This window comes from Pieris rapae, chromosome 13 (assembly GCF_905147795.1).
Source record: "Pieris rapae chromosome 13, ilPieRapa1.1, whole genome shotgun sequence".
In the NCBI taxonomy this organism is placed as follows: domain Eukaryota; kingdom Metazoa; phylum Arthropoda; class Insecta; order Lepidoptera; family Pieridae; genus Pieris; species Pieris rapae.
In genome coordinates, this window is record NC_059521.1 from 2,142,122 (window position 1) to 2,169,918 (window position 27,797).

Sequence of the window (27,797 nt, forward strand, 5' to 3'; positions counted from 1 at the left end):
GTATGTCTTCATTTTCCTAGTCTGTGCTAACAACTTCGAATGAGAATACATCGAAAATGCTTATTTGAAATTACTTGAAGAAAGAATAATAGTTATTGTGTATAAAATTCGTACATAATTCGCATTAAAATAATAACGTGAAAAATGTTTAACTCGTGTAAGTAGAACTTGGATTGTTGAACAAAAAATACAGCAGATCTTTTGAACATATTTTTTATGCTTTTCTTTATTCAATATTTCTTTTTAGTTTTTCGCAATTGGCTCGGAAGTGAAGATCCACCAACAAAGGTCATCGAAGTACGACCGGATAATTATGTATCTAGACCAATATATTTCAGAGATGATTCAATGTTATTATATGGTCCAAAGATCCCCAATGATGGGAAAAATTCTAAAGATAAATTCTATGAAATTGTCTTACATAAACCCTTTACAGAAAGCTTGCATCAGATGTACAGGTTTGAACGTTTGATTAATATTAACACTATTTATTTAAGACAAGGAAAATTATGTAAATTTTCATAATTTCTGCATTTTAGCTTATTTCGATCAGAAAGTCGTGAAATTTCTGAAGAAAGATTTATTACATTCAAAGACAGAATACCAGTTTATGTTAAAATAACTAAGGAGGTAAGTGAAATTGTGAATGCTGGAGTTCAATATTTTTATTTTCATATTGGGGTCAATTTCTGACCCAATAGTGAATATATATATATGTACCTAATATCTTCTAAAGCATTCATTTGTATTTTATTACTTGTACTTGTGTATTTTTAATAAAAAAACTTAAGTTCAGATTTTTAAAGGCTACCCTTTTGACTGATGGTGTGATGTATATAAGTTTTTTTTTGTTATATATTTCAGTGTACAGTCCCAAGTCTTCAAAAGCTTTGTGACATTCTCAGCGAGCATAAGTCTTGGACTGTGGCACACATTGTTGCACATTTTGGCCAGTATGAACTTCTTAATGAACCAGATGTTCAGAGATACATTAATGAAGTTGACCCTGGTACAGGAGCCTCTGCACTTATGGTGAGTAGGATCATTTAAAATATATATTTCGAATCAATTATTAGTAAGTATCTTATTCAAGTTACAAGACTTGTTTTAATGTTAATAATAAAGAAAAATAGAATTATATCATAACATAGTGACTTATAGCACTATTAACTGCAGCCGTATTATTGTTTCTTGTAATAGACTTTATTAAGAGCCATGTAGACTAATAATTTTTTAAAACTTACTTTAACTTGTAATATAACAATATTAGATTGAGTTGTTTGGCCAGTCTATATTGGGTTAGTCTTTTAGTTGGCGATGTTCATTATTATTCATTCATTTACAAATAAATTATTTAATTGAAAGAAAAACAAGGACATAATATCAATTACAAAATTATACAATGTAATTTTTCAGGTGGCTATTAGAACAGGTAATGTACGAATGGTACAGAGCCTTATATCAATGCATTCATCTTTGGATGTAATTGATCACGACCACAACTCTGTATTTCATTATGCCGCTGCAAGTAACAAGGAAGTTATTAATGTAAGTGCGTTTTGAATCATACTATTAAGATTTGTTATAAATTGTGTCTATAACACTAATCAATAATGTCAGATAAATAAATTAAATAAAACAATCTATATATACGTAAACATTATTAGCTATCTAAGACTTCTTAAATTTCAATTATTTATTTTTCGCTTCTTTTGATTGTAATGTTGCTTAGCGGCACTATTGTTACTACTACTAATTCTTTTTTTTAATTTTTACATTGCTAAGTTTTCGTCAATAATTTGTTACGTTACCAAATGACGCAGAAATGATGCATCTCTATTTCTGCAGGCCCTTGCCAGCAAAACATCGAACTTCCTAAACTTATTCAACAAGCAAGGGTACACACCACTACACATGGCCTGTCTGGCAGACGCTCCTGACTGCGTACGGGCCTTGTTAATGGCTGGAGCAGATGTAAATCTAACAGCCGCCAAACGGACTGCTAGCAATACACAGGCTATACCAGGTATAATATCGCTCCTCGGGCGGTATCTATGGCCATTTACGTAGGAAATACAGTCAAAACCTGATATAGCGACATTGAAGGGACCGTACAGTTGCCGACGTTATATCCGATAGTCGTTATAAGCAATACACATAGATACATAAATGGCCGGGAAGAGCTGCGGATAGGGTGGGAGAAAGTGCGTAGTTATTCCTTCAATGCTTGTAAGATTTAAAATCGTCCGTATTGTTTTGTTTTTCTAGGACAAGAAGCGGTTGGTCGTTATAGTCGATAAATATCGATAAAGTTAGTAATAGTAATAGTAAAGTTTTGTCGTTGTAACCGATATGTCACTGTATCCGATTTTGTTATAGGCGGTATGTTTGCTAAATAGTTTACTAGAGATTCAGACGGGACTTTACAATCTGGCTGTAATAACCGATCGGTCGTTGTAAACGATGTCGTTATAATCGGTTTCGACTGTATTAGAAAAAAATGTCGTGGATTTTGAAGTCGCAGTGCTAACTTTTCGTGCTACGTGACGTCTAATAAATCGACGAACGCCAAATGCAAGCATGAAAAAGCATGACGCTTATTGTACGCTGACGGCGCATCTATCTCTTTTCCACTCGAAGACTTTAAGTATGCAATCATTTCATTAATGTTTTATTGTGACGTTATAGAGAACCATTTTTTTATTCGTCATTATAGTTCGACTGTAATCATCTCAATATGTTCTAACATAATTGTTGAAATAATTAAATTTTATGTATGTACGTATTATTCATAAAATATCTATGATATTATGCTACTACAACTGTAATGTATAACACAACTTGGTGAGGCAGTCTCTCATAGTCGGCGAATATCACTTATTTCCAGGTTTTTGTATCTGGTACATGGTCATGCCGTCGACTTTTTGGGTGCAAGACATGTCAGATTTATGACGTTTCTTCACTCTTTCAGAAAAATTCATGCTACTGCATGTTCAGCTAATGCTTCATAGGTTCGCACCCGGCTTTGAGTGATTCATTGATTCAGTTATCAGTTATCACGTTCAGGGATAAGAGTCGCATATCATTTCGACGTACGCCGTGAACTGATCGCTTTTCAAGGAAGTTTATGCCACGCACCACCACTTTGTGGAACCAGCTTAGGCTCCTTCAAGAAAAGAGCGAACTAATTCTTAAAAGGCCGGCAACGCACTCGCTAGCCCTCTGGCGTTGAGTCACTTAGCATCAGGTGAGCCTCCTGCCCATTAAAAAAATGAAACCGAAACTTCTCAGTTCTGTTGAAGAAGTATCTTTGCGTCAAACGCTTTTGGGTTTTACCCATTATAAAACCCTGACAAATTAGGTAATACTTTTTCTATATAAAGCCTAATGGCCCACCCTTAAAAATAAACAATAAACTATTAATATTTACGACACATTGTTTTATTGAGTAATTCAATGCATACTTAAGAGTCACATAGATTTTGTATCATTTTTAATCTATTTTTCTTACGAATACGTTGTTGTAATGAATCATCATAAGTTTATTTTCGATGAGATATTCAGTAAGTTTCGTTTTTATATTTTTTGTTATACATAATCCGTGCGTGCTTAACTTTTTTACCGGAAAAAAGCTTGTAAAGTAATAATTATTTAACATAATTTTAAATTTTTGCGACGTTTCGCGTGCTTTACAGCGTGCGTGGTCGCAGTGGCTGAAGATAAATGGTAATGTCAAAAAGTATCATACTTTATAATGGACTTTATTATACAATTCTGTTTCGATTTTCGTGCTGATTATTGTTAAATCTTATATGTGAAACAATTTAACTTCTATTACTATAACTTGTATATGTTTTTTTTACATGTCTTGTATTATTGATGTGCCATGTACCTTATTGATAAAGAAATAAATAAACCTAATATGTATATAACATAATGATAAAAGAAACGTTAGAATTCCAATCGTATCACCTCGACGTCATTCGTCTGATTTTACTGCGCACGCTACCTATTGATTTATATTCGAACCAATTAGGCTTTGAGTCCTTCAAGAAATGAGCGTATAATAAAAGGCCGGCAACGCACTCACGAGCCTTCTAGCATTGAGTGACATTATACCAGATTTTATCCGTTTAATCTTAATAATTATAACTTAGGTATGAAGGTGTGCAATTATTTAATCAATTACCATCTAAAATTTGCAATATTGGTGGGTTTGATAAATTCCAAAAAGGCATTAAAGATGCATGGTACAGTGAACATAGTAGACGTCTTAAATTGTGACGGCTAATGGCGACGTGTACATATTAACATGTATATGCATAACATGCATATGACAGCTCGTATGTACATATTAATATTAAGTTTCTCATGTAACTATAATATTTTTTTTGTAATGAGAAATAAATTTAATAATTTCAATAGTTTAAACAAACGCCGATATTAAATTCATATTAATTTTAGGTGTAGTCGGCGATGTCGTCCAAAACAATCGGTCCAAACTATACGAAGAAGACATGAAGCGTGGTGGAACTCCCCTCCATTGGGCGATTTCCCGCGAAGTGATTGATGCTCTAGTCGACAAGAACTGTGATTTCAATGCTGTGAACTTTGACGGAAGAACCGCCCTTCATATTATGGTGTTGAGGGGGAGGTTGGAATGTGCTGTGGCTTTGCTCTCTAGAGGAGTAGAACATTCTACAGGTAACTTTGTTTTCATTAATTTTATTTATGCACACTTAAAAAAAACAAATAACATAATAGATAAAAATTATAAAGGATGCAACTGGCGGCCTTAACGCTAACAAGCGATCTCTTCCAGGAAACCCTGGTAAAGGAGAAAACTAGAAAAATAAATATGATGAGTAAAGTGCAAAGAGTGTAATAATAGAATATTTAAAAAAAATAACCTTAATCAAAATTAAAAAGAAAAATATTAAACTTTATTGTTGTAATGTTTCACACATTTAATATTTATAATCAAATTTATTTTAACACTTGAACAAGATATCCTAATTTAATTAAGATAAATAAATAGTTGTCCATGACCTACATTTTAAAAGATAAAACAAATCGTGTCTGCCCCTATTATATAATAATAATAGCCTTTTTTTATCGGACATTTCGGCGTATTCTTTATTTTATTTTTCGTAGATTGATTCTTTCTTCCATTTCTGCTTGTCCGCTTGCCAGGTGGCAAAGACCTCCTCCAATCTACTCCATTCTGGCCTTTCTAAGGCCACTCTACCTCATGCTGTTCCCGCGACTATTGTTATACCCGCCCCTATTATATATATCTGATAAAATAATACTATTGTCTGTGGTTTATGATCCATTCTTTTCTTCATTCCATTATTTTCGAATGGTGGCTCTTATTGTTCGATTTGTGCCCCCTATTCTCTTTATATAATCTGCCTATCTCTTTCCTCCTCTTTTCCTTTTTCCATCTCGTAGTTGTAATAATTTTGGCCATTTCAATTGCCTGGTTTACTTTATAATGTCCTCTTTTTTCGTTACCTCCTAACGTCTTCTTTTGCAAATTACAGTGTTAAACCCACCATAATTTCTTTCCATTCCTCTTTGGCATCTTCTCAACTGTAAACTCTAAATTTATATAAAACACAAATCTCAACGCGAATTCATAATATTATTTACATATCTATATTTATTCGTTCATGCTTCACAATAATCCCCGATACTGTCTCAACAAGATGACAGATAACTAATATATATTGTCTTTTAAAATGTTGCCATATTTACGCCGTCTATTGCCGCGAAGTTTTGTAATGCAACCCAGCGGAATATTGCTTGATTATATCTGTTTAAGAATTTAAACTATTTTAAATGAAAACATATCTTGCAGTAGTTGAATAATATTTTTTTTATCCATAAACAGGAGACAATGAGGGCAACACCCCTCTGCATTTAGCAGTTAAACAGACAAACATATGCATAGTGCAGGCTCTAGTTGTGTTTGGAGCTAATTTGGAAGCGAAAAACAACGCTGGTTTTACCGCAAGACATTTGGTACCAACTGAAATGGCGAATAGCGATTATGATAGGATTCTATACGTTTTGCACTCCGTTGGGGCAGAGAGGTGAGTTTAATCGTACATAGAAATCAAATGTTTTTGCTATACCGCTATGTTATATTTAGTTTTGAGACATTCCTTCCACAGCTGAGCGTTTCTTAAGGCAGTGAGTGTCCATGGGCGTCGGTATCACTTAACATGAAATGAGCCTCTAGCCCGTTTGCCTCCTCTTTTATTATTTAGGATGTCATTTATTGTATTTGAATGACAACACCAGGCAATAGATATCATACAAGTTACAAATTGTCAATGTCAATGTGTCAATCTCCCTTATGTCAAAATGATTATTGACGAACTGGAATCTTGTTCCTGAATCTTACCATCATCACAAACAAAAGATTCGACCAATTCTTACCGTTATTGGCCAGATGCACCTCGGACATCTCTGGTTGTCGTCCATCATGTTCCTCCAGAGGGGAGTATAATGGCGTCCCACCACCACCGATAGCAAGGTCTTCCACTCGCGATATGGTCTGCAGTATGCTTACCGCTTCTACCATGGACAAAGCGGCAACCCTGGGGTCACTGAAGAATGAAGGACGGTATGTATTGGTATTCCATCTTCTATGAGTCTCCTACTCCGGCTCCACGACTCCTACCCGTTAACCTTAAAAAATAATATATGTTCCTCATAAATCCAAATATATTAGTAAATCGTGCAATAAATTTCCTTTATAGATTTTAACGCACTCGCGAGCCCTTTGGCATTGAGAGTGCGTTTGGTCCCTGTTCTATAAAAAAAAGAATAGATAGAAAGACGTGATACAGCACTCGTTTTTGTATAATATAAGAGTTAGACATATATTATGCTATTGCTCACTTTCTTGTAATGCCTGATCTATATCTAGAAGGTAATGATATATTTCTAATCGTTAAGGGAACGTTCGTAACCAACCTTTTGGTTCAACCATTTTTTCTACGTCAAACCTAGCAAATCGGACTAAAACCAAAAAGTATTTTCAGTTCTCGTGTTTCACTAAGAAATAACGTGACTCTATTATAATATTTACTTAAATCAGTACAGCAGTTCCAGAGATAATATCTAACACTCCTCTTTATAATATTGGTATAGATTTTTACTGGGTAATTATTACCCAGTAAAAATCTATACCAATTATTACCCAATTTCAGCTTACTCTGCCTAGATGGGGGCGGAATACGAGGTTTAGTGCTAGTCCAAATCCTACTAAACCTTGAAGCAGCTATAGGCAAACCGATAATACACTGCTTCGACTGGGTAGCTGGAACCAGTACTGGTGGGATTCTGGCATTGGCCCTGGCCACTGGGAAGACGTTGAGAGAATGTCAGATGCTATACTTTAGGATGAAGGAATTCGCATTTGTGGGCATGAGGCCGTACCCTTCTGAGGTGCTTGAGAATATTTTGAAGGAGTGTTTGGGTGAGTATTTCTGTTTGTACTAGAATTCATTGATATGCATATAAGTACATTAATCCCTCTATAACGCGGAGATTTTTCAAATTCTATTTCTGTTGTGTTAACTTTATAATGATTTCATAGTTTATCGCACATGTTACAATTGTGTTGTTATAACATAAAAGTAAATAAATTTATTAAGTACGCGTTACGTGTTTTTAATTGTGCAAGAACCGGTGTTAACGAATTCTCTTACAACGCTGACCGCGTTATAGGGAGATTAATGTACTATACCCCAGACATTTTTTGTTGAGAATTTTCTATACGATATTTGGTCCATAGCGGGATACTTTAAAATAAATAAGCGTAAACTTTTTCATAATTATATTATTTAATTTTTCATAGTATTCATTAACAACGTTTAACAGTGAGTCAGTTCTAGACAGGCGTGTTATGCCGCATTTATTTTAAAAATGCCTCAAAGAATGTCGAATTTGTAGAAATTTGGATAAAAAAATTCAGGTACGGAGACAGTTATGGCGGATATCGAAAATCCGAAACTGATGATCCTGGCCGTCTTGGCGGACAGGAAGCCAGTCGACTTGCACATCTTCAGAAATTACCAGTCCGCTGAAAATATTCTGTGCGAATATAATGGAACTATGAGTAAGTGTCTAACTGTTACAAATTTTTCAATACTGTAAAATACAGAAAATGTATCTAAATGTCTTCTTGTGTGACTTAAAAACTAGTTGAGCATAGCGTACAGACCTGAGCTGTGACGCAAGTTTGTATCTGTACTTCGTGAACATCTTCTGTGGTGAGAGAACGTTCAGGTGTTTGCTACCGGCGCTAGTAAATGGACTACCCAATCAGTAGATAGCGTAATGTATCATAAAGTTGAAGAATTATTTTGATATGTACATGATGCGCTTTTGAAAATAACTGCTATTGTTAGTTATACCAACCACAGTCGTTTTCAAATGTAATATACCTTGTAATTGTATTTTGTAAAAAAAATTATTTCACTCACACAGGTTAATAATCTCTAAGATAATGTTATCATAATTATGTGTGTGAGTGTGATTTCTACTTGGGTTTCCCGTCTAAACTGTTTTCCAATAATCTTACTTTATTTTGACTTCTATCTGTTGCTATTGAAGTGATATTTTTTTCTTGATAAATAAATAAATAAACTAACAAATCTAATAAACTACAAGTATTTACGATTTTAACTGATTTGACTTTGATATTGTTCAAAATAAACTCGGTGACCTATAATGACAATGACAGCTGACAGTTACGCCGTTGCTCCGACATATCCAATATGTGATTTTTTAATTATATCTCTTAAAAGATTATGTATAGTATTACTGTAATTAAAATCAAAAATAGACCCAATTTATATTTCACGGTCACTTTAATATTTAATTAATGAATAGGTTTTATTTTGAAATATTAAATTATGACGTTTAAATATCAAAATTTATCTTTTGAGGTCCGAAGGCAGAGGCTAGTGACCGTTCGTCAGTGGAAATCCTAGCGGAGCCTCCGTCCCCCGCGGAACAACTCGTGTGGCAGGCGGCTAGGGCTTCAGGGGCTGCGCCTTCCTATTTTCGGGCTTCAGGCAGGTACGATATTTCAATAAACAACATATTTGAGCCAGAGTTAATATCAATTTTAAAAGTTTTGTAATGGTGTGTTTCATATTTTAATTCTTTTTATTTATTATTTGAACGAGTCGTGCTAATTAATTATTTTAATTAAAAGTATGAAGCTGTTTTACATTTACCTACAGAAATACAATAATATATTTTTATTTTAGATTTCATTTCATTCACACAATCTTAAATAAATTTAAAGGTATTTGCTTAAAATCAGTTCTCAATGTGACAAATTTTACGCTGCTCAAATATATTTATTCCATAATTAATTATTTTTAGGTATTTAGACGGTGGTCTAATGGGGAATAACCCAACGTTAGACGCACTGACTGAGTTAGCGGAAGTAAGACTGGCGTTGGAAGCCACAGGCCAGTATGAAGCTGCTAAGAAAACTCATCTCAAAGTCGTCGTTTCTTGTGGAACTGGTAATTATAAACTCAAAATGAATGAAAAAAAGCAATAAATGCATTTTGTTTATTTATGGCAACAGAAATTTCTAATTGATAACAAAAAATTATCTACCCTCATGGAATACAATTTCGTAATGTTCTGCGTGTGCGAACATAGGCGTGATATATCTGAATTTTTGTGGGTTATCACTTTTAACCGCTTGTTAAACTTCTTTTATGCACTAAAATTATTTACTGTTACAAAAACGTAAAATTAAACTAGTATTACGAAATTATCAAAATGACCAAAAAATACTATTACTAAATTATTAAAATGACCAAAAAAATACTATTACTAAATTATTAAAATTACCAAAAAATACTATTACTAAATTATTAAAATGACCAAAAAATACTATTACTAAATTATTAAAATGACCAAAAAAATACTATTAACTTTACAGGTATGATTCCGGTAACAAAATTGAAAGATATAGATGTTTTTAAGCCGGAGAGCATTTGGGACACCGCCAGACTTGCCCTGGGGTTATCCTCCATTGGGAAGCTTTTAGTTGATCAGGTAACATTTTATGCCCTTTATCATTAATAAATCACTTGCACCCTTTTTACAGAATGAGACGGAAATGTTACTTGTGTTTAGTTATATTGCTAAAATATAAATATTTTATTTAATACAATGTCATGTATTAATAGTGTTCTGTTACCTTAATTTGGACTAACTTCTAAATTGTCGTTTTGTACCTTGGGCACCAGTTTAGTATTTTTTCATTTTTATTTTTCTGTTCTTCTTGCCATGTTCCCCGCCCATTTACACTTAGTTCTCATCTCATCTGAATGATGTATTCTTTATTTTATCCGATGTTTTTTTCCTTATACTTAGTTGCCCCCCCCCAGACAGACCAGACTTCGAATACTTGAACGTTTTTGAAATATAATTTCCTATTCTTCAGGCGACGCAATCCGACGGACGTATCGTTGAACGTGCGCGTGCGTGGTGCCACTCACTGGGCGTGCCCTATTACCGATTCTCGCCACAAATGTCACGCGACCATGCGATGGACGAACGATCTGACGAGCACTTGGTGACCATGCTTTGGGAAGCGCATGCTTATATGAGGGACCACAGGGATAGAGTTGTAGAACTGGCTGCTATGCTGTCTGACACGGGTAAGGGACAAAGACAAACTTTGGTCTAAATTTTTCGTATATCAATGGAATTAACTGGTGTTGAAGGCCTAGTGGTTTCAGAAAACTGTCTCGTAATCCTCGAGCGGTGGACAAAAGTGGACGCCATGTGTCAGGCACAGTAAGTTGATCACTTACTTGTCTTTTAGATTGAGAAATTATCAAGAAACAGATTCAGAAATCTGAGGCCCAGACCTAAAAATATTATAGCGCCATTGAATTTAACGAACCCTTCCGAACGAACTTCATCTATTTCGGAGTTTTTTTGTATGGGACAGTAAGTTAAGCGGGCACTTACAGTGTAAGTACTTACCGCCGCCTATGGATACCTGCGACACCAGAAGGTTTGCAAGAACTATAACTTAGTGCTACGCTCTTTTCCAAGAGCCCCTTATTCGTAACTCGGATATTCTTGGAGCTGGTATGTGGTGAAGTGAAAGAAGAAGGAGTAAGGTATAAAAAGCCAATCTTTTTTGACCATACAATATCTCTAATGACTTTTTCTTATTTTTGTTTCAGATGTTAAATAATAATAATTTGTTAGCACAATTAGGTGAATATAGTATAATATATAAAAAATATTATGTTATCGGATGTAAACGTTATATCAATGTTTCAATTCATAACTGACTCGGGTTTATTGTCAGCATGGTTTACAAATATCATGCCAACTACTGTCAGCTGTCACCTGTCATCTGTCAAATGTCACCGCAGGGAGCTGGCGCTTTTAGACTTAATGTTATAGGGGAAAACGTGTATAGCTTTTAGTTACTTATTTATTAGTTGGAAATATTGACAAGAATGTGAGAAAAATACAGTTAAATGTATTAATAGTAGAAAAAATAAGTAGCCTATACTTAGTAGCACAGTTATTAAAGTATGTACTAGAAATGTCCTGATATATGGTGTGATCGCTTCATAGAAAAACTGGTTTTAATTCTAGTATGTAAGGTTTATTATCGTGTGAATTTAGTGAAGATATATCATACTGCCTTCAAATCATCTAGCGTCTTATACCACTATATATAAATATAGTTAGTTTATATTCAGTCGTCTAATCTAAACACATGGGAGTATGGGGCAAATAGATTTCTTTTAAGGTTTACAGGCAAGTCTTCTGTTCCTACTGAAATATGTAGTTAGTATTTAGCCGGAAATCGAACCAAAAACCGACTTCTAGTTATTAGAGCTTTTCGTTGATATTTGTTGTTGATACATTTGTTATAGTATTGTGTCTAATATGCACAAAACTCATTTAAAAATTGCAAGTTAATTGTATGTTGTTATATAAATATCTGATTGAAAAACAAAGTTTATCAGTTGAATTATTTAATTATTTTTATCGAATTTAGTTAGCCTTCATTTTTTTATCTTTGAGAATTGCATGTTATGTAAATTTGTTATTAATTAAATATAGTATATTTTGACGCCCAAGACGGGATTTGACATTGGCCATAATCGTCGAAGGAAATTAATACTTTGCATTGTAAAATACACCTTATTTGTAATAAGGTGTATTTACTATGGACACTATACATTTTAATTGAGGATTTTGCTAATTTTCTATAAATTATATAAAAATTTAGTTACTTTTCTAAGTACATAAAAAAGTGATAGTACGGTAATATGGGGGAAGGATGGTTGGTTTCTCCAACTTAAAGGGACGACTGTGAACTAGTCTAACCACTGACTGGCTCGAGCTCCTCAGGGCTAAGGCTGAGTAGTTGTATATAAAGGATATAGCGTTCAGAATAACTTCGATATGACGTCATCGCAGTGATCATAGATCTCGCTAATGCTAATAAAGTTTAATTTACTTTATTGGAAGTAGAATGGAATGGAAGCACGAACCCACATGATTTCTAAATTGTATTTACTCATATAAAATACCACAAGTAGTATTTAAGGATGCTTTTTATTTATGATAACAATCGTTTTTATTTATAAACCAAAAGGTTAATGTGAACCCTCATTCATGAACAATAAAATTAATTGGTAGAAATACAAGTTGTTAAGAAATGTTTTTTTTTGTTATAAGTGTTATAGAAGTGAAAAATCACAAAATATTATATAATACTCTCTAAATTGAATTTACTGTCCTTGCCTTGTAATTGCTAGCGAAAGTAAAAATACGAATTTACTTATTGAATTTTCTATGTACTGTAAAACTTGTCTGCCTTACTTTAGGGTAAAGTTCACTTCACACTAGTGTAAACTTTAACTCTCTTTGTCATAAACGTAGATTCTGACATACGGAACTTCTCATCATCTTCGAATCTGTGCTAAGTTAAAGTTTGATAAACTTCATAATATGTAACAGGTTTTAATTGTATCGACTGAGTATTTAATGTAGTGAAAATAAAAGACTATAACTATTGCAAAGCTGTTTATTTTATTAAAATATTACCTAATAGAGACTTATACAAAGACTCAATAATATCACATTTCTGATGTGGATATTATCAATCCACGAACTAAACCTATCGAATACACAAACACATTTACCAGGTGTTAGCTCTTAAATATATTTGTGTTTTCGCCATTTACTAAGTACCTAATATGCTAATAAATAGTGCCTCTAGATTAACAGTGTCTTTGGATATAATTTTGAATTGAAACGCCAAATAAATTAGGTGAGATTCTACAATAACAGTTGAAACTCGTGACTGTTAAAATAGTTCTAGTAGGCAGTTAAATTTGAATCGTGGAATTTTCCCACAATTCAAAGCTATAGACAAAGTTATGACTGCTGTGAATATAGCTCAGAGTCAATCTATAGACAAACTTCACACTAATTTCATATCCTTGCTGGAATGAAATATTCTTAATTTAAATGTTGTCTCCGAAGTAAGATGTCATTGAATTTTGACAGTTAACTGTTATAAAAATAATCAAATTTGTTGTGTCAGTACAATTGCAAGCAGATGTTATAAATTCTTGTATCGTCTATATACACAACAGTCAACTTTGACTACACACAATAATTAAAACAATAGGAACGTATATAATTAAACTAATGCTCTTTAATGAGGCACAAATAAACAACCAACGATCACTGAGGGAGGTGAATTAGGACCACTACTATACTAATATGGCCTCCGTACACAAAACACAATTCGACAAATGGTGTTATGTGCGGTGGCCCTTTTTTACATATGGCTCTAAATTAATTTGCAAAGCAAAATATGACAGATATGTAATATATTTTTTGGAATGCGGAATTACTTCCAAAAAGTGCCAAAGTCTTATTGAGTACATAATCTGTTTTAAAATGGCGCGTCAGCAAGCGTACCACATAACTTCAATAGCGATTTACAACTTAATAGTTAAATAAAATTAATTTCGATGTTTCACTCATAGCACGGGTTGGCATTACGCGGTGCGCAGACTAGATAAAAGTTACGTGGTAAGCTTGCGGCGATTATATATTTAGAAAACAATTGTTTTGATTTTATATAATACGTATATATATATAAAAAGCTGCACTACAATAGTAGGGCCCATCTCGCACGCTCACTTATTGCATACAACTTTAAAGACCGCATTTTATATTTTAATAAAAAAATACATTAAAAATAACATTATGAACACAAAAATCGAATGTCAATTTCATAAAAACTGTAAAATAATGCGAAATTTCACAAACTCTTTGGCCTTACTATGAAACGGTATCTGCCATTTGGCACGTTACCTCAGTCCATTAACAAAAATTAAGTATCATATGCTGGTATTAAAAACTAAGTACATTTTTAACCCCAATAAATTAGACGAAAAGGCACGGCGTGGAAAAAAATCTACTTAATCTAACAGACTTTCTGTACTCGTGTTATATGGCCAACCTCGAATATGTTTTTATATTTTTAGCTATCTTGGCCAGTGGAATAATGGTGCCCGAGAAATATCTGTTTTCAGTCCCGAAAATTGGCCAAATTTGACCAACGCATTTGTTGGGTATATTCTAAATGTGCATTGAATTGATAACTTTAAATATGAAACGTTTTATTAAATCTTCATTATGTTTAACTTGTAGTTGCGATTAAAATAGAAACACATTTAACAAACAGAGCAAAAAAGCAATCGTTAAAACCATATAAAATTAATATTTTATTTTGCTGAACGATTTATTTTATGATTTTTAATAGATTTTTGTAATCGAGATTGGCCGTATATAGTAATAAATTTTGTTCTGCATTAAAATTCCTAAATATCACATTGATAGGTAAACTGGATCATTACCAAACTGTACATTAGTACATATCATCGGGATTTTCCATGTTGGCAATTAGATTCCGCTTCTCTTCCTTTCCTTGTTTTGTGTTTAGCAGGTTCGGCCTTATCGTCGATTTTGGCTCGAAACAGGGCTGCAAACACATTTAGTCATTATTATTAACATATATAATAAAGTCAACATTTGCAATATTATAAGTCATTACATACATTCGCTCGAATGGTGATTTAAAACATCGTGAGTTAAACAGAAACCTTAGACTCAAAATGTCTTAGAATGACAAATGATCGTAAAACAGATACAGAAATCTGAGGCCCAGATCTTAAAAGGTTGTAGCATCAGTGATTTATTTATTTTTTTTTCTAAGTGATTAATTTGAACTAATTACATTATTAACAATCTTAACCTTAAAATAAAAAAAAACTTGCGTACACGAGTCAGACAATATTTATTTTAGGATTATCTTGTTACTCCTTTGGCGTAACAAGATAATCTTTTTAAAAATTATATTCTACGTTTGTAGAATAAACGACACTAACAATAGAAAAACATAAAATGTTGACTATAGCTAATTTCAGTAATAACTACTGTTTGGATTCGGTTTATGATTCAGAAATGTTTTCTGAAAACATTTTTCTATTAATACAAATATTATTTCTCAATATTAAATTAATAACATGAGTTAATACTGTAACTAGTTGCGTACGAGATTATCTTGTTTATATATTTTATAATACGTAATACACTACGTGTAACAAACTTGCAAATAAAGATAACAATATTTTCCGTAACTAATTAGTAAATTTAGACGGTAAACGTTTTAATATTTCAAAAGCATGGTTATGGATATTCCAAACGATATCACTCCACATATATATGTTCAATTGTTTAATAATTGAATTGCGTAGAAAGGTTTTTAATGTACCAAGCAAAAGTACATTTTTAATATACATACATTAAAGAGGTAATTTATGTGAGATTACACGGGGTAACCCCTGTGTCTAAAATTAACCAGTGGCGGTACAACCCTTTTAGATATGGACCTCTTATGTTTGTATCTGTTACGTTATTAACCTAATAAACAAGTAGGTGATCAGCCTCCTGTGCCTGACACACGCCGTCGTCTTTTTAGGTCTTAGGTTTCAAACTATGTTTTCCTTCACCGTTTAAGCGAAAGTTAAATGTGGACGTAGACACATACAGAAAGCACGCCTGGGATCGAACTTACGACCTCAAGGTTCATCCTTGAGTCGCATGCTGAATTCACTAGGCCAAAAGGCTCTCTATCTATCTATCTCTGGGTCTACTGAACTGATTAAGATAATGTTCTACCTTAAAAGCTACATTATTTGTATCATAGACTACATAAAAACTTTTTCGTGTTACTAGGATTTAAAAAGAAAAATTTGGTCAAGTAATGTGTTGCTAAATTGTTCTTTAATTAATGTTTATTGGAAGCAACATATTACGAATAATATTTTTTAATAAAGATAGTAGAACTGCTCAACTATGCAACCATTCAGTTAGCAAACCACAAAATCAGTGTATTTTGTAATTTAAAAAATAAATTTAAATAACCTTACATCCGTTGATTACAAGAGCCATACAAACTTATATAGTTTGCTTTAGCTTACGACGAGAACGAGACGCCTAAAGAGAACTACATTTTCGCTAACTTAATATTTACATTAAGTTAGGAAAAGTGTAGTGAATAAAAGTGCAAGATTATACACACAGGGCGTGCGGGACACACGATTCTAGTGCGAAAAGTGATTAGATAAGTATAGTATAGGTTATAAATCATAATTTATTATTAAAAAAGTAACTTTTTCGTGCACTTTTTGTTAAAATTCTTTTTAAAAAGTCTTCCACATAAAACATTTCTTTTTAGGCTTGCCTGGAAGAGATAGCTTGTTAGGAGTTACCTGGCGTTGCAACCCTAATAATGTAACATACTTACTCCTAACTTAACTTTTCATAAATGTAACGAAGATTAAACAAATAAAACTTACCGTTTCGCATATATTCATATTACAACAATTCTCTATAGTTATTTCACATTGATCCGGTCGAGCCGTCAGTGGTGTAACATTCTTGTTCACGATTATACGTTTCTTTATCCTGGAAATTGGAAAATTCAGTATTAGGAAGAAAGATAATAAGCAATGTGAGTTATTTATTTTCGCGTTACACAGCAGATATAGAACGGATAAAAAATCTGACATATTAAATATTTCTTTAAATATTTAATTGCTTTAGTCAGTTTAAATCACATTATTAATGCCACTACACTCTTCCGATGTAAATGTCTTTCATTAAACATTGGAAAACACTGAATATAGGCCGCTAGTTAAACGACGCTGTTTAGTAAAGAGGCTATTTTTTCTATGTTGATTGCATGGCTAATTATTAAGCTTATATACAAATATAGGCTATATGCTAAAAATTCTATTACAGGGTATCTTTATCAAATAGATAATATAATAGATAGAAAAACCTACGATTCCCGAATTCTCCTACGGCATAGACAAATCTACGACTCCCGAATTCTACTTAGACATAGCCACTGTAATGTAAATAGTGCGACGTATTTATAACATAATTTATCATTGAGTTGATAGGTTTTGTATATAAAATTATTACATAAATAAAAGATGACCTGTAGATAACAAAATTTCCCTGTTTAACACAAAACGTCATTAAAATCATACACCTTATACAATGACAAAAATACGGGTGGCGCTAAAACTTTCTTTAATGTAATAGGAGGCAAACCATCAGAAGGCTCACCTGACCCATGGACAGTAACATTGCCAGAATGCTTATGCGTTGCCGGCATTTTTAGGGTTAGATTTCGGTATCGAATTGAATTTTGATTGGTATAAGGTACGTTGTTTTCATTCACAATATGAGCGGGTTTTGAATGCGCACTTAAATATAAATGCCATGTCGGGGATAGAACCTTTTTTTTTATCACCTGTTAAGTAATAACGGCCAACACATGACATGACCCTATGTCAAATTGGTTCGGAAACAGAGATAGATATGTATATAACTCAATAACATTATTAGAGGGTTCAAGTTATAACAGCTGTTGTCTAACTTCGTAAATATTCGTTCATAAATATAATTCTGAATTCATTAACAATTATTAATTAAATTGTTCCGCTAGTTAATTTTCATACTTGCAAGTTTATGTTGTAATAATGAATTCAATACTTCAATAATTACCAATAACAAATGAACCGTGTAAATTTGTTATGTACTCTTTATAATAACTGGTGAGAATACGAGTCCGATAATAGAAAAATACTTTGAAAGATGAAGATGCAAAACCCGATTCTTATCAAAACTATTTAATCCGATGATAAAAATCCTAGTAGCTTTTACGTGCAACTCTCATCCCTCAGGTAGTAGGTTCCATACCCGGCTATGCAACAATATAATATTACCACCTCGAAAACATCGTGAGGAAACTGGCTTGCCGTAGACCCAAAAAGTCGACGACGTGTGTCAGGCACAGGAGGCTGATCACCTACTATATTTTAGATTGATAAATGATCATGAAACAGACACAAAAATTTGAGGCCTAGAGAGAAAAAAAGATGCAACGCAAATTGAAGCAAAAGCATGACGTATCATATCTAGTCAACATGTATTTTTTATAGCATAGCAAGCAAGCCTACGAGAAAAAGGGCAGACATCGCAGCTGATGGGCTCCCATTTAAGTGGGTACGTTGCCGGCTTTTGAGGGAGAAATATACTCTTTTTTTAACAGTTAACAATATTAATTAGACATACCTTGGCCGTCGCTTCAGTTGCAGTACTTTCGTAATGAGAATAGCACAGAGCAAACTCAGAAGTCCACATAGTACCCCCAACGCCATCAATATAGGATCGCGCACTCCATCCCATCCTGGGCATGATTCTACAAAATCATCACCGACTGACAACGCTTCAGTAGTCGTCATCAGCGGGCTGTCACTTGTTTGGCTGTTTGTAACATCTGGGTGTCCTGGCGAGTTGTTCACGTTGTTTGTGCAACTGTAATAGTCATGGCTTGTTTGATATTGTTTAAATTTAAATGTAAACAAATACAACTATGTGACGGTTGAAAACAAATTCTCAATTTCTCCGTCCACCGAAGCTTCTATATATTAAAATTATTGGTTAATAATATTATTAATAGGCACAAAGTTCGACAGTAACATTTTATTGACGCGTGCCAAATATCGAGATTCGACCGACGAATTTTATGTTTATAAAAGTAGGTAAATATAAAATAATAGAAAAGAAAATATTGTGGACGCACAAATTGTGACATATTATCTAAAGATAAATAAGTTGTGTTCAAATGCTTAAAGCCCAAGTAATGTCAATAAATTGGTTTCGTTTCGTAATCACCAAAGATTAATCACAACCAACTACTGCTATCAAAAACAGTATCTTAAAAGATTAAACATAATTATTTACTTAAAAACAAGGCTTTGATTTCCGCTTTCACGATCCTCAAGGTTCGATTAACCTTTGAAAACGCACTTTGTATTCGGAATTATTACTTGGATCAATTATGCCGTTTTTTCACAGTAGGACAATGATTGACAGAAATTGTATACTAAATTTTCCTCAATAAATATGATCTAATAACATTAATTATAACTTAAAATTATTAGTATAACGATGTAGATTAAAATTACTCTAAATATTTGAGTGTTTGAAGTAAACAAATTTATTGATAAATTCCTATGAAACTTAGTGACTATAAAACAGACTCAAGTTCGACTCCTAGAAAAATTGTTTTCTTTTACTGACTGATGCCATAAAATTATCAATGTCGTTCGTCTGCCCCATGGTTACAGAACGAATAAACTCAACACAAGTTGTTTTGATGAACACTATCTAAGCCTTATCAGAAACGATAAAGAGATTTGATTGAGTTTTGTGCGTAATTTGCCGCATGTTTTATCAAATTAATATCTTAATCATTATCAAATATGTTATCAGATATGTTATAATTGATTGTCAAGTTATATTTAAAGTAATTTTTTTTAATGTAAAACGATATTTTTCCTCTAAAAATAATCCTCATAAAACACTCCTGTCAACAGGTGACCCTAACGCCCAAACCCAATAACCTGTATCAATCCATTATTGACCATCTGAGATAGACATCTTAATCCAAATGTTGTATAATAAAGTGTGGCAATATCCAAACGACGGATTACAACAGCCATCTGTCGATATAAGCTATCCATGGTGGGTCGGATCGGTATCCGTGGATAGACCTTTGTATGAAAATGACAGTTCAACTGTGTGGTCAACCAATATCCTATCTTAAATTTTATTTGGTTGACATTGATTAACAAATATGAGTGTAAACTCAATAAAATGGAAAGACAACGAGGGAACAGATTGTATTCTATCCGTCGCCAAAAATGATTGTCTTCGTAGGGTTTGGTTATTGGGATGCAGATAGGAGATCGATCGACTGTCACGGTCTGACAATCCACAATCTCAGATTGTTTTCTATCTGAGATTGAGGATAAATTATTGGGTTCGTGCGTAAATTGACAAGCACAACAAGTGAAAAAAATTTACAGACGAAACAAATGCTTACGTCAGTTTTATTTATCGAGCATAGAGTACCTTTTTATCTCTATATTCCAATACCGACAGCGATTTCGCGATACCAATGTAACAACATCAGCCTACTAGACAACTTAATCGAACTTACATTCAAAAATGTGTAATATATTTTTTTTTATTCTTTATTATTTAACCAACGAAATTTTTATTTAATTAATATAGCTTGCCATCACTCAGTACTAGGAAAACAAAATATTTAATGAGACAAGCACTAACTACAAACACGTAGAGATGAAAATAATTATAAAAATTAAACAAAAATTGATTTCAATGTGTGTGTGTAAGGTCAAACACAAGCGTGACTTACTTGCATATATCTTTAACAGGTGCTATCGTAGTGGCTACTTCGAGTTTTTTCCTTTCGCATCTCCCCCCTTCAAAATTATCAGGACACTTGCAAGTTGGTTTATCAGAATTGATCGAGCATTCACCGCTGTTCAGACAAAAACCGTTGCATACATTCACTTCGCATCGGAGCCCAGCATATCCGTTCTTGCATCTAAAAACAATTAAAAACTTGTTATTAAACAAAATAAAGAATGCTTTTGTTTGAGCTGCGATTGTTTTTTTGTTTTTATGGTTTATTGAAAAGTTGTTTCTTGCATCTAAAAAGTAGAAACAAATAAAAAAATTGTTATTTAAAAAAATAAAGAATGCTTTTATTTGCGATGGGATTGTTTTTTGTTTTTATGTATTATTACACACTGTGATATTTAGGTGAAAAACTGTTTTTCGTTATTTATTTTTAAAACAATTTAACAAACCATCTGACTGGCTGAATATGTCCCCAAATTGATAATAATTTAGTGGAATAGGAATAGGAATTAATAATTTAGTGCCGGTACAACCCTGGCACCTGGGCCTTAGGTCTTGGCCTCAGAGGCCTGATTTGGCGATAATGACTCGATGCGAGGTGCCTAGTTTAATTCTGCGGTACACGGCCAAGCCGGTAATTAGCGGGAGGTAGCGCTAGAAGTTTCTCATTTCGAAGACCGTATCAATTTTTTGGGTCGCAGAGGAGTATGTAGGTATATGCAGACGGTGTCCGGGCAAAGTAAAAGTCCTTGCTAACTTCTTTTCACCTAAATGTTAGTATCCTATCTTTTTAGTAGCTATATGTCAATATAAGGAACATATTGCTAGACTGTTCGCATTTCTGGAATAAAAACCTAAGTACTAAATCTTTTTAACCTTAAAAAAACTTTTTAATTTATATTTTCCAATGTTTCTCATAAATACCTCAATGAATAAATATTAAACTTTTCGCATTTCCTACATTAACTCTCACAATACTGGAGTATAGTTAAATAAATAAATACCAAAACAAATTACCTGCAGGTAGGCTGCCCTTCGGATCCTACTTTACATTCACCATTCAAACAAAAGTTTTGACACACAGATATCTCGCAACGATCGCCTGTATATCCATGTATACAATTGCATTCATTCCCAGATCCTTCACCATGTAAGCAGAAGAGGCCAACATCGAAGGTGGGATCGGTCGGAATGTCTAAAGTCTCATTTATTTTAGTCTTCTTCATTTCCCAAACGGTCTTACATTCCGGGATGCCCTGAATTTGATCATCAATGTTATAGTTTGCTACTATGCCGAATGGCTTAATATTCCCGTTGGAGAATGTCAGGAACTCCTCTGGTTCTGTATACGGAGGTGCATCTTTATCGATTTTCCACACGGTTTTGTATGCCCAATCTACCCAGTACAACGAATCCTTTGATACAGTCAGCGTGTTTGGGTGGTGATGTATTCCAACGACTACCTTCTTCCTGTTCCCGCCGTCCAAGTCTGACGACTCAATGGTATAATGTATGCCTTCTTTGTCGTCGACCCAGTACAGACTCTTTGTTCTCTGATCGACAGCGATGCTGACTGGCATATAGATGTCCTTGTCTATAATGACCTCTCGACCGCTGCCATCCAGGCGCGCTCTTTCAATCGTTGGTTTCGTAACGTTTATGTTGGTCCAGTAAATGTAACTGAAAATTTGATATATTTTTGACTAGTGTTTAAACTTTTATAGGTAAAATTTTAAAATCGTATGATAATAAGGTCGCGACTCTTATTTATCTTCATTTAAATTTCTGCTGAATAACCATTACCTGCTCATATCGTATCTCTAACCCATTAATTAAGATTAAAGTGATAATAATTGATTTAGTTTTACTGCAGATAAACTAAACAACAATTTTTTATTTATTTATAAAAACACACCTGCCATAAAAATTTACAGACAAAACAAACTGGAAATTAATAACGAAAAACTAAAGTACATAATAAAAAAAAAAGAAGAAATTAGCTAAGTACTAAACGTTGACTTTCGTAACGAAATAAAACTTAAAAATGCACTTGTACATTTTAAATAACAAAATGGCCTGCACCTACTGGAAAGAGATGTATAGTTTACCCAAATACAACAACTAATCTTATTTTTCTTATTTTTTATAAATGTTTAGAACCTATACTAATACAAGTACTAATAATATTAAAAAATCTAAAATACACAATTATCGTTTGAATTATTTAATAAACCTGCGGCTGTTTAAGTACTAAGAACACTGATTTACTGCCATTAATCCCCCCCCTTCCTCTTAGCAAACGTAAGCAAAGCTCTCAAAAATAATAGTACATAAACGTATTAATTTTTTGTAGGAATCCTCGTAAATGCATTTCGTTTTCAAGCATACCCAATGTGTGGGTAATATCTATATAAGTAAATAATTATTGTTGACGTAATCACCAAATAAGAAAATTAAAGACCCTTGCTTACGTAATACTTGAACGGCCCTCAATAATAAGATTTTTTTAAATGCCCATGTATTCGTTTTATAATACAATGAAGTATTTATATACACTCACCCTCTACAACTATCAACAGCGATATCCCTGGGTATTTCGTCTGTCATATTCAAAAGGACTTTTCCATATATATCAGTTTTCGACCTAGACCACAGTGAGGTCCAGTAGATGATTTTATCTTCTGTGTCTGGCCAGAAGATTTTACCGGAAACGGGGTCAAATGCCAGACCTTGTATGCTCTCATGCGACCGCCTACCCACTAGAGGTTGTGACTTCTTCGTGGCCAGGTTGTAGCTAAATATAGACGCGTTATCGCCCTGCTTATCAACGAATAACAACAAGTTGTGGACGGCGTCGTGTGCCAAGGCTGTGAGATCTCTGAATCTCCCAACTTCATCCTTCTCTTTCGTTTTGTTTGTGTAAAATTCTAATTGGTCCCCCGTTGTGATTGCAATATCTGCAACAAGTAAAAAATACGTTACTAAGAATCGTCTGCATAAATAAGTGTATGGTAAATGAGTTTATTTTTGTCTCCGCCAGCATATTTTGGCAGGAATGTAATGGATCGATTCCAATGACCAATAGTCGTCATGGTAATGATAATCACACTTATGTAATGCTAAGGCATTATTTATATATGCTTCATAATAGTTTTCGAAACCTTGCTTTTCAGTGTTAATGGTCTATTTGACGTCATGTTATCTCGAGGTGACAAATGTACTTTTTACTTACTGAGTTGATAACAACTCCGTACTCGGTAGGCTGATACGATTTCTTGTGGTATATTGGTATCATACAATTGCGTTCCGAGATTTTTTTATCAGACATAAATTACAAGTTTCTAATTACAACATTGATTAATTTAATTACATCGACAATACTATAATTACATTGCGAGGGTGTGTCGAAGGGTAATTATTGCAGCGATCAAAGCCAACCATTACTTCATAATCACAATGATAACAGCCCAGTCACGAGGTGATTGAGATGTTTGGAAAACACTCAACAATGCGTAAGCAACAACATTCTTTCGCACGATGTGACGCGTGCGCAACGTACGACTTGTATTAGGTATCTTACCGTGATTATTATTCTTAAAATTGTATATTTGTAAGCCGGTACTTCTTTAATACAAACAGATTTTAAATTTGCTATTATAAGTAATGTTTAAGCTATATTTAAAGTATATATTTTTTTATATATAATAGGGGACGACCTGCGGGACGACCTAAAAGGGCAGTCGTTGCAGCCCATAGACACCTATTTTTAGTGGGTGCGTTGCCGGCCTTTAAGGGAGGAGTATCGAATTTTGAATAGGTGGTCGTATCTATCAGGGAAGACACCCACCGATAGTCGATTCCACAGTTCGCTAGTTCGCAAAAGAAAATGATGATGATGGTGAAATTTGGAATTCATACGAAATTCATATTAATATGATGTATCTATTTTGTGTCTAAATCTTTTGTTCATATAAACAAAAGTTATAAGTGCAAAGTGTCTTAAAAATGTGACAGAACCTTCACTAATAATGTATGTAGGTATCATTAAATTAATGAATTAAAAACATATAAAACCAAATGGTTTAAATATTTAAAATATAGGCCAAAGACGAAATTTTAACTGTGACTGCACAAACAAATCCTTTCGTTTTATATTCTCAACTTTTCTTAAAAATTCCAATCTCCTATAATATATTACTGCATAAATTTTCAGTACAAGAATCAACAATCAATGAAATATTCAACGCTATATATTTTAAAGACAATTTATAGTAATAGAAGATAAGAATAGCCTCTTAATCATAAATTATATTTGTAAAATAGATATTCTTATCATTTATCTGTATAGGAAAACATTCTAGTTCCTAATCTCCAGACTATTGAAAACTTTTTTGGTGATATTACATAGATTATTGCCACAATTATTTAAACTATATCTTGTTCGATATTTCCCGTGCCTCGGTTAAGGAACTTGCTTAATTCAGTGTATTTCGCAGAAATAAATATTTTTTATTTATTCTTTATATTAGTGGGCAACAACCCGTACTCAATATAAACATTGTATCAATAATTATTTTAAGACTAATAAAAGCCCATAAAAACTAATTATTCACAATAAAAATGCGTTACGGCCATTAAAATTATTAATTAACGTCAATTAGCTGTAAGCGATATTTAAATTATTACCCTTATTAATAGAATGTTTTTTTAAATATATTTCTGTATTTAAAGAAAGCTTTTGACTTATAAAGATCACTTACATATTGAAGGTTTTATGTTTGTTGTCAAATGAATTAATTAAATTAAACACAGAAAGCTTCATCAGTGGTACAGAGACCTGTATTAACTAATTATATATTCAGAGATGTGCACGTTACTTTTATGTGCCAAAACAATGGTAAGTAAAAAAATAGGACACAGGAACAGAGTGTCTTCCCCCGAATAAAGACTTTAATTCTCTTATTCCGTAGTTAATTATCCTTATTAGTATATCAGGTTTGACATAATTTACTTTTTCGTTTTAAGTTAAGTAGATCGTAATGGTATAATGTCTTTTATTAACATAACATTTACACATTTAAAGAAAAACACTTATTTAAACATAATTTTAAATTTAACCGACGTTTCGCGTGCGTAGAAAATGTTGTATTATCTGTATTTATTTCCCTGGAGTTGGTATCGACTAAAAGATGTATGATGTTTCTACAGCTGTGATACTTTTTGACATCTAACACCTTTGTCTTCACCGTCAGTCACCGTGACCACACACGCTGTAAAGCTCATCTTCACGTGCACATCTTAGTCTATTAAAATGACCTATGTAAGGATAATTCAGCCTTCCCGTTATTACCGCCAGCATTATAGTATAAAGATTAAAGCCGGGATCAAATCCCGATGCAAAATAATTGAACCCGACCTTGTTTTGATATTATTTAATAGTAATTACGATAATAGGTTATCTAATTATTCACGGTTAGTACGACAAAGCATTATAAATTATAGAAGGAAGTGTTTTAATAGGAAAATTAATATTGTCGGATTTTACATATTTAAATGAGGTATGTAATAAATAAATAGTAGATATTGCGTCATGGAAATATCAAATGTAATATATGGATCAATAACGATTTCATTTATTTAAGTTTTTTTTTAATTCATCAGGTCGGCCAGGTTGGCCATCTGGAGCCTTATCTGACATTTCGCAAGTGCGTTGCCGGCGTTTTGGAATGGGTTTGTTATTTCCGTAGACCAAGTCATTAGTTCGTTACCTAGGAAAGTACATAAAGGTCATTAAAGTGGACACTTAATAAGGATTTAAAATACAAAATCTATAAAATGTTTTATTACTTCTAAGTTATTATTATAAAAAATAAATATTTTTTTAAATGTTAATAAGAAAGTCAACATTCTTATCAAAACGTTAATTATACTCATAAATAAAATATTAAATAAACAATTTATCTTAATATCCCTTCTCATGGCCGAGTAACTAGATCATGACAGGTTGCGCGCGCGTTTCCTTGATTTCAGGATATTAGAACTTACATTTAAGAGACAATAAATATGCTTAGATTATTTCATATTTTATACTATTAATTCTAGAAGAATACATCAATAATATTTTTACTTTAGTAGTAATCATAATAATCAAATATAAATTATTTACAATATTCTTACAATAGCAATAATAAGAAGAAATAAAAATTAATAAAAAGCGAATTAAAACAAATTTAAGAAGTTTTGTCCCTGTGGCATTGTAAATTTAACGATGGCAGCATTTCCTCGGTGGAAAACACCAGCTCTTGGGTTACCGGTACTATCTACCAGGCGCCAACTTAAATCTTTAATTAGCGCATGGGCACTTGAACTCTATGGCCCAAGAGTCTTTACTCCAAGAGACAATTAACAAGTCACGATAATACATACGATATATACACATAAAGATAATATATTATCTTATTATATGTACACATGATATAATGAATAAATATATATGTAAACATGAACATGGGGCAAACGGGCAGGAAGCTCATATGATGTTAAGTGATACCGCCGCCAATGAACACTCTCAATGCCAGAGGGCTCGCGAGTGCGTTGCCAGCCTTTTAAAAATTGGAGAAAAAATATATTTATATTTTTAAGAAGTTTTCTTCGTGTTTTATATAGCCGCGAAGAGTATACCTTGCGTTCCTGGTTCCGAGATAGGGACGTGGTGGTAGACGCAGAGGACGAAAATATGTCTATGTCCCTATGTTCATACATTCTGTAGATTGTAAAATTTTTGGAAACCCTAAAACCAACTTTAAGACTTACTCTTCAGTAGGTATTTTGCCAAGTTTGTGCTCGACATGTTTTTGCAATATAATTTAAAAATTAAACAA

At 33.1% G+C, this 27,797-nt stretch overlaps 2 protein-coding genes across 2 annotated transcripts in view; one reads left to right on the plus strand and one right to left on the minus strand.

The window, feature by feature from the left end:
• On the plus strand, positions 1-13,109 carry LOC111003749 (85/88 kDa calcium-independent phospholipase A2). Its single transcript, XM_022274421.2, has 16 exons — positions 1-157; positions 248-458; positions 540-630; positions 865-1,032; positions 1,417-1,548; positions 1,849-2,026; positions 4,465-4,704; positions 5,897-6,098; positions 6,461-6,634; positions 7,224-7,492; positions 7,991-8,134; positions 8,967-9,099; positions 9,412-9,557; positions 9,986-10,101; positions 10,493-10,709; positions 11,247-13,109. The coding sequence occupies exons 1-16, from the start codon at positions 145-147 to the stop codon at positions 11,255-11,257; spliced, it is 2,445 nt and encodes an 814-aa protein (XP_022130113.2). The 5' UTR covers positions 1-144; the 3' UTR covers positions 11,258-13,109.
• LOC111003764 (protein cueball) overlaps positions 13,101-27,797 on the minus strand; it is a 20,608-nt gene continuing 5,911 nt past the window's right edge. Inside the window, exons 2-7 of the mRNA XM_022274443.2 lie at positions 23,477-23,873; positions 21,934-22,596; positions 20,909-21,100; positions 18,757-18,999; positions 16,968-17,076; positions 13,101-15,088 (exon numbers count right to left, since the gene is read on the minus strand). Of these exons, the coding sequence (XP_022130135.2) occupies positions 14,975-15,088; positions 16,968-17,076; positions 18,757-18,999; positions 20,909-21,100; positions 21,934-22,596; positions 23,477-23,873 (1,718 nt within the window). The 3' untranslated portion in view covers positions 13,101-14,974. The remainder of the gene's footprint in view (positions 15,089-16,967; positions 17,077-18,756; positions 19,000-20,908; positions 21,101-21,933; positions 22,597-23,476; positions 23,874-27,797) is intronic.

Coding starts and splice junctions, on each gene's coding strand:
- LOC111003749 (XM_022274421.2), top strand. Junction 1,549..1,848: donor GTAACAAGGAAGTTATTAAT/GTAAGTGCGTTT, acceptor CTATTTCTGCAG/GCCCTTGCCAGCAAAACATC. Junction 7,493..7,990: donor TATTTTGAAGGAGTGTTTGG/GTGAGTATTTCT, acceptor AAAAAAATTCAG/GTACGGAGACAGTTATGGCG.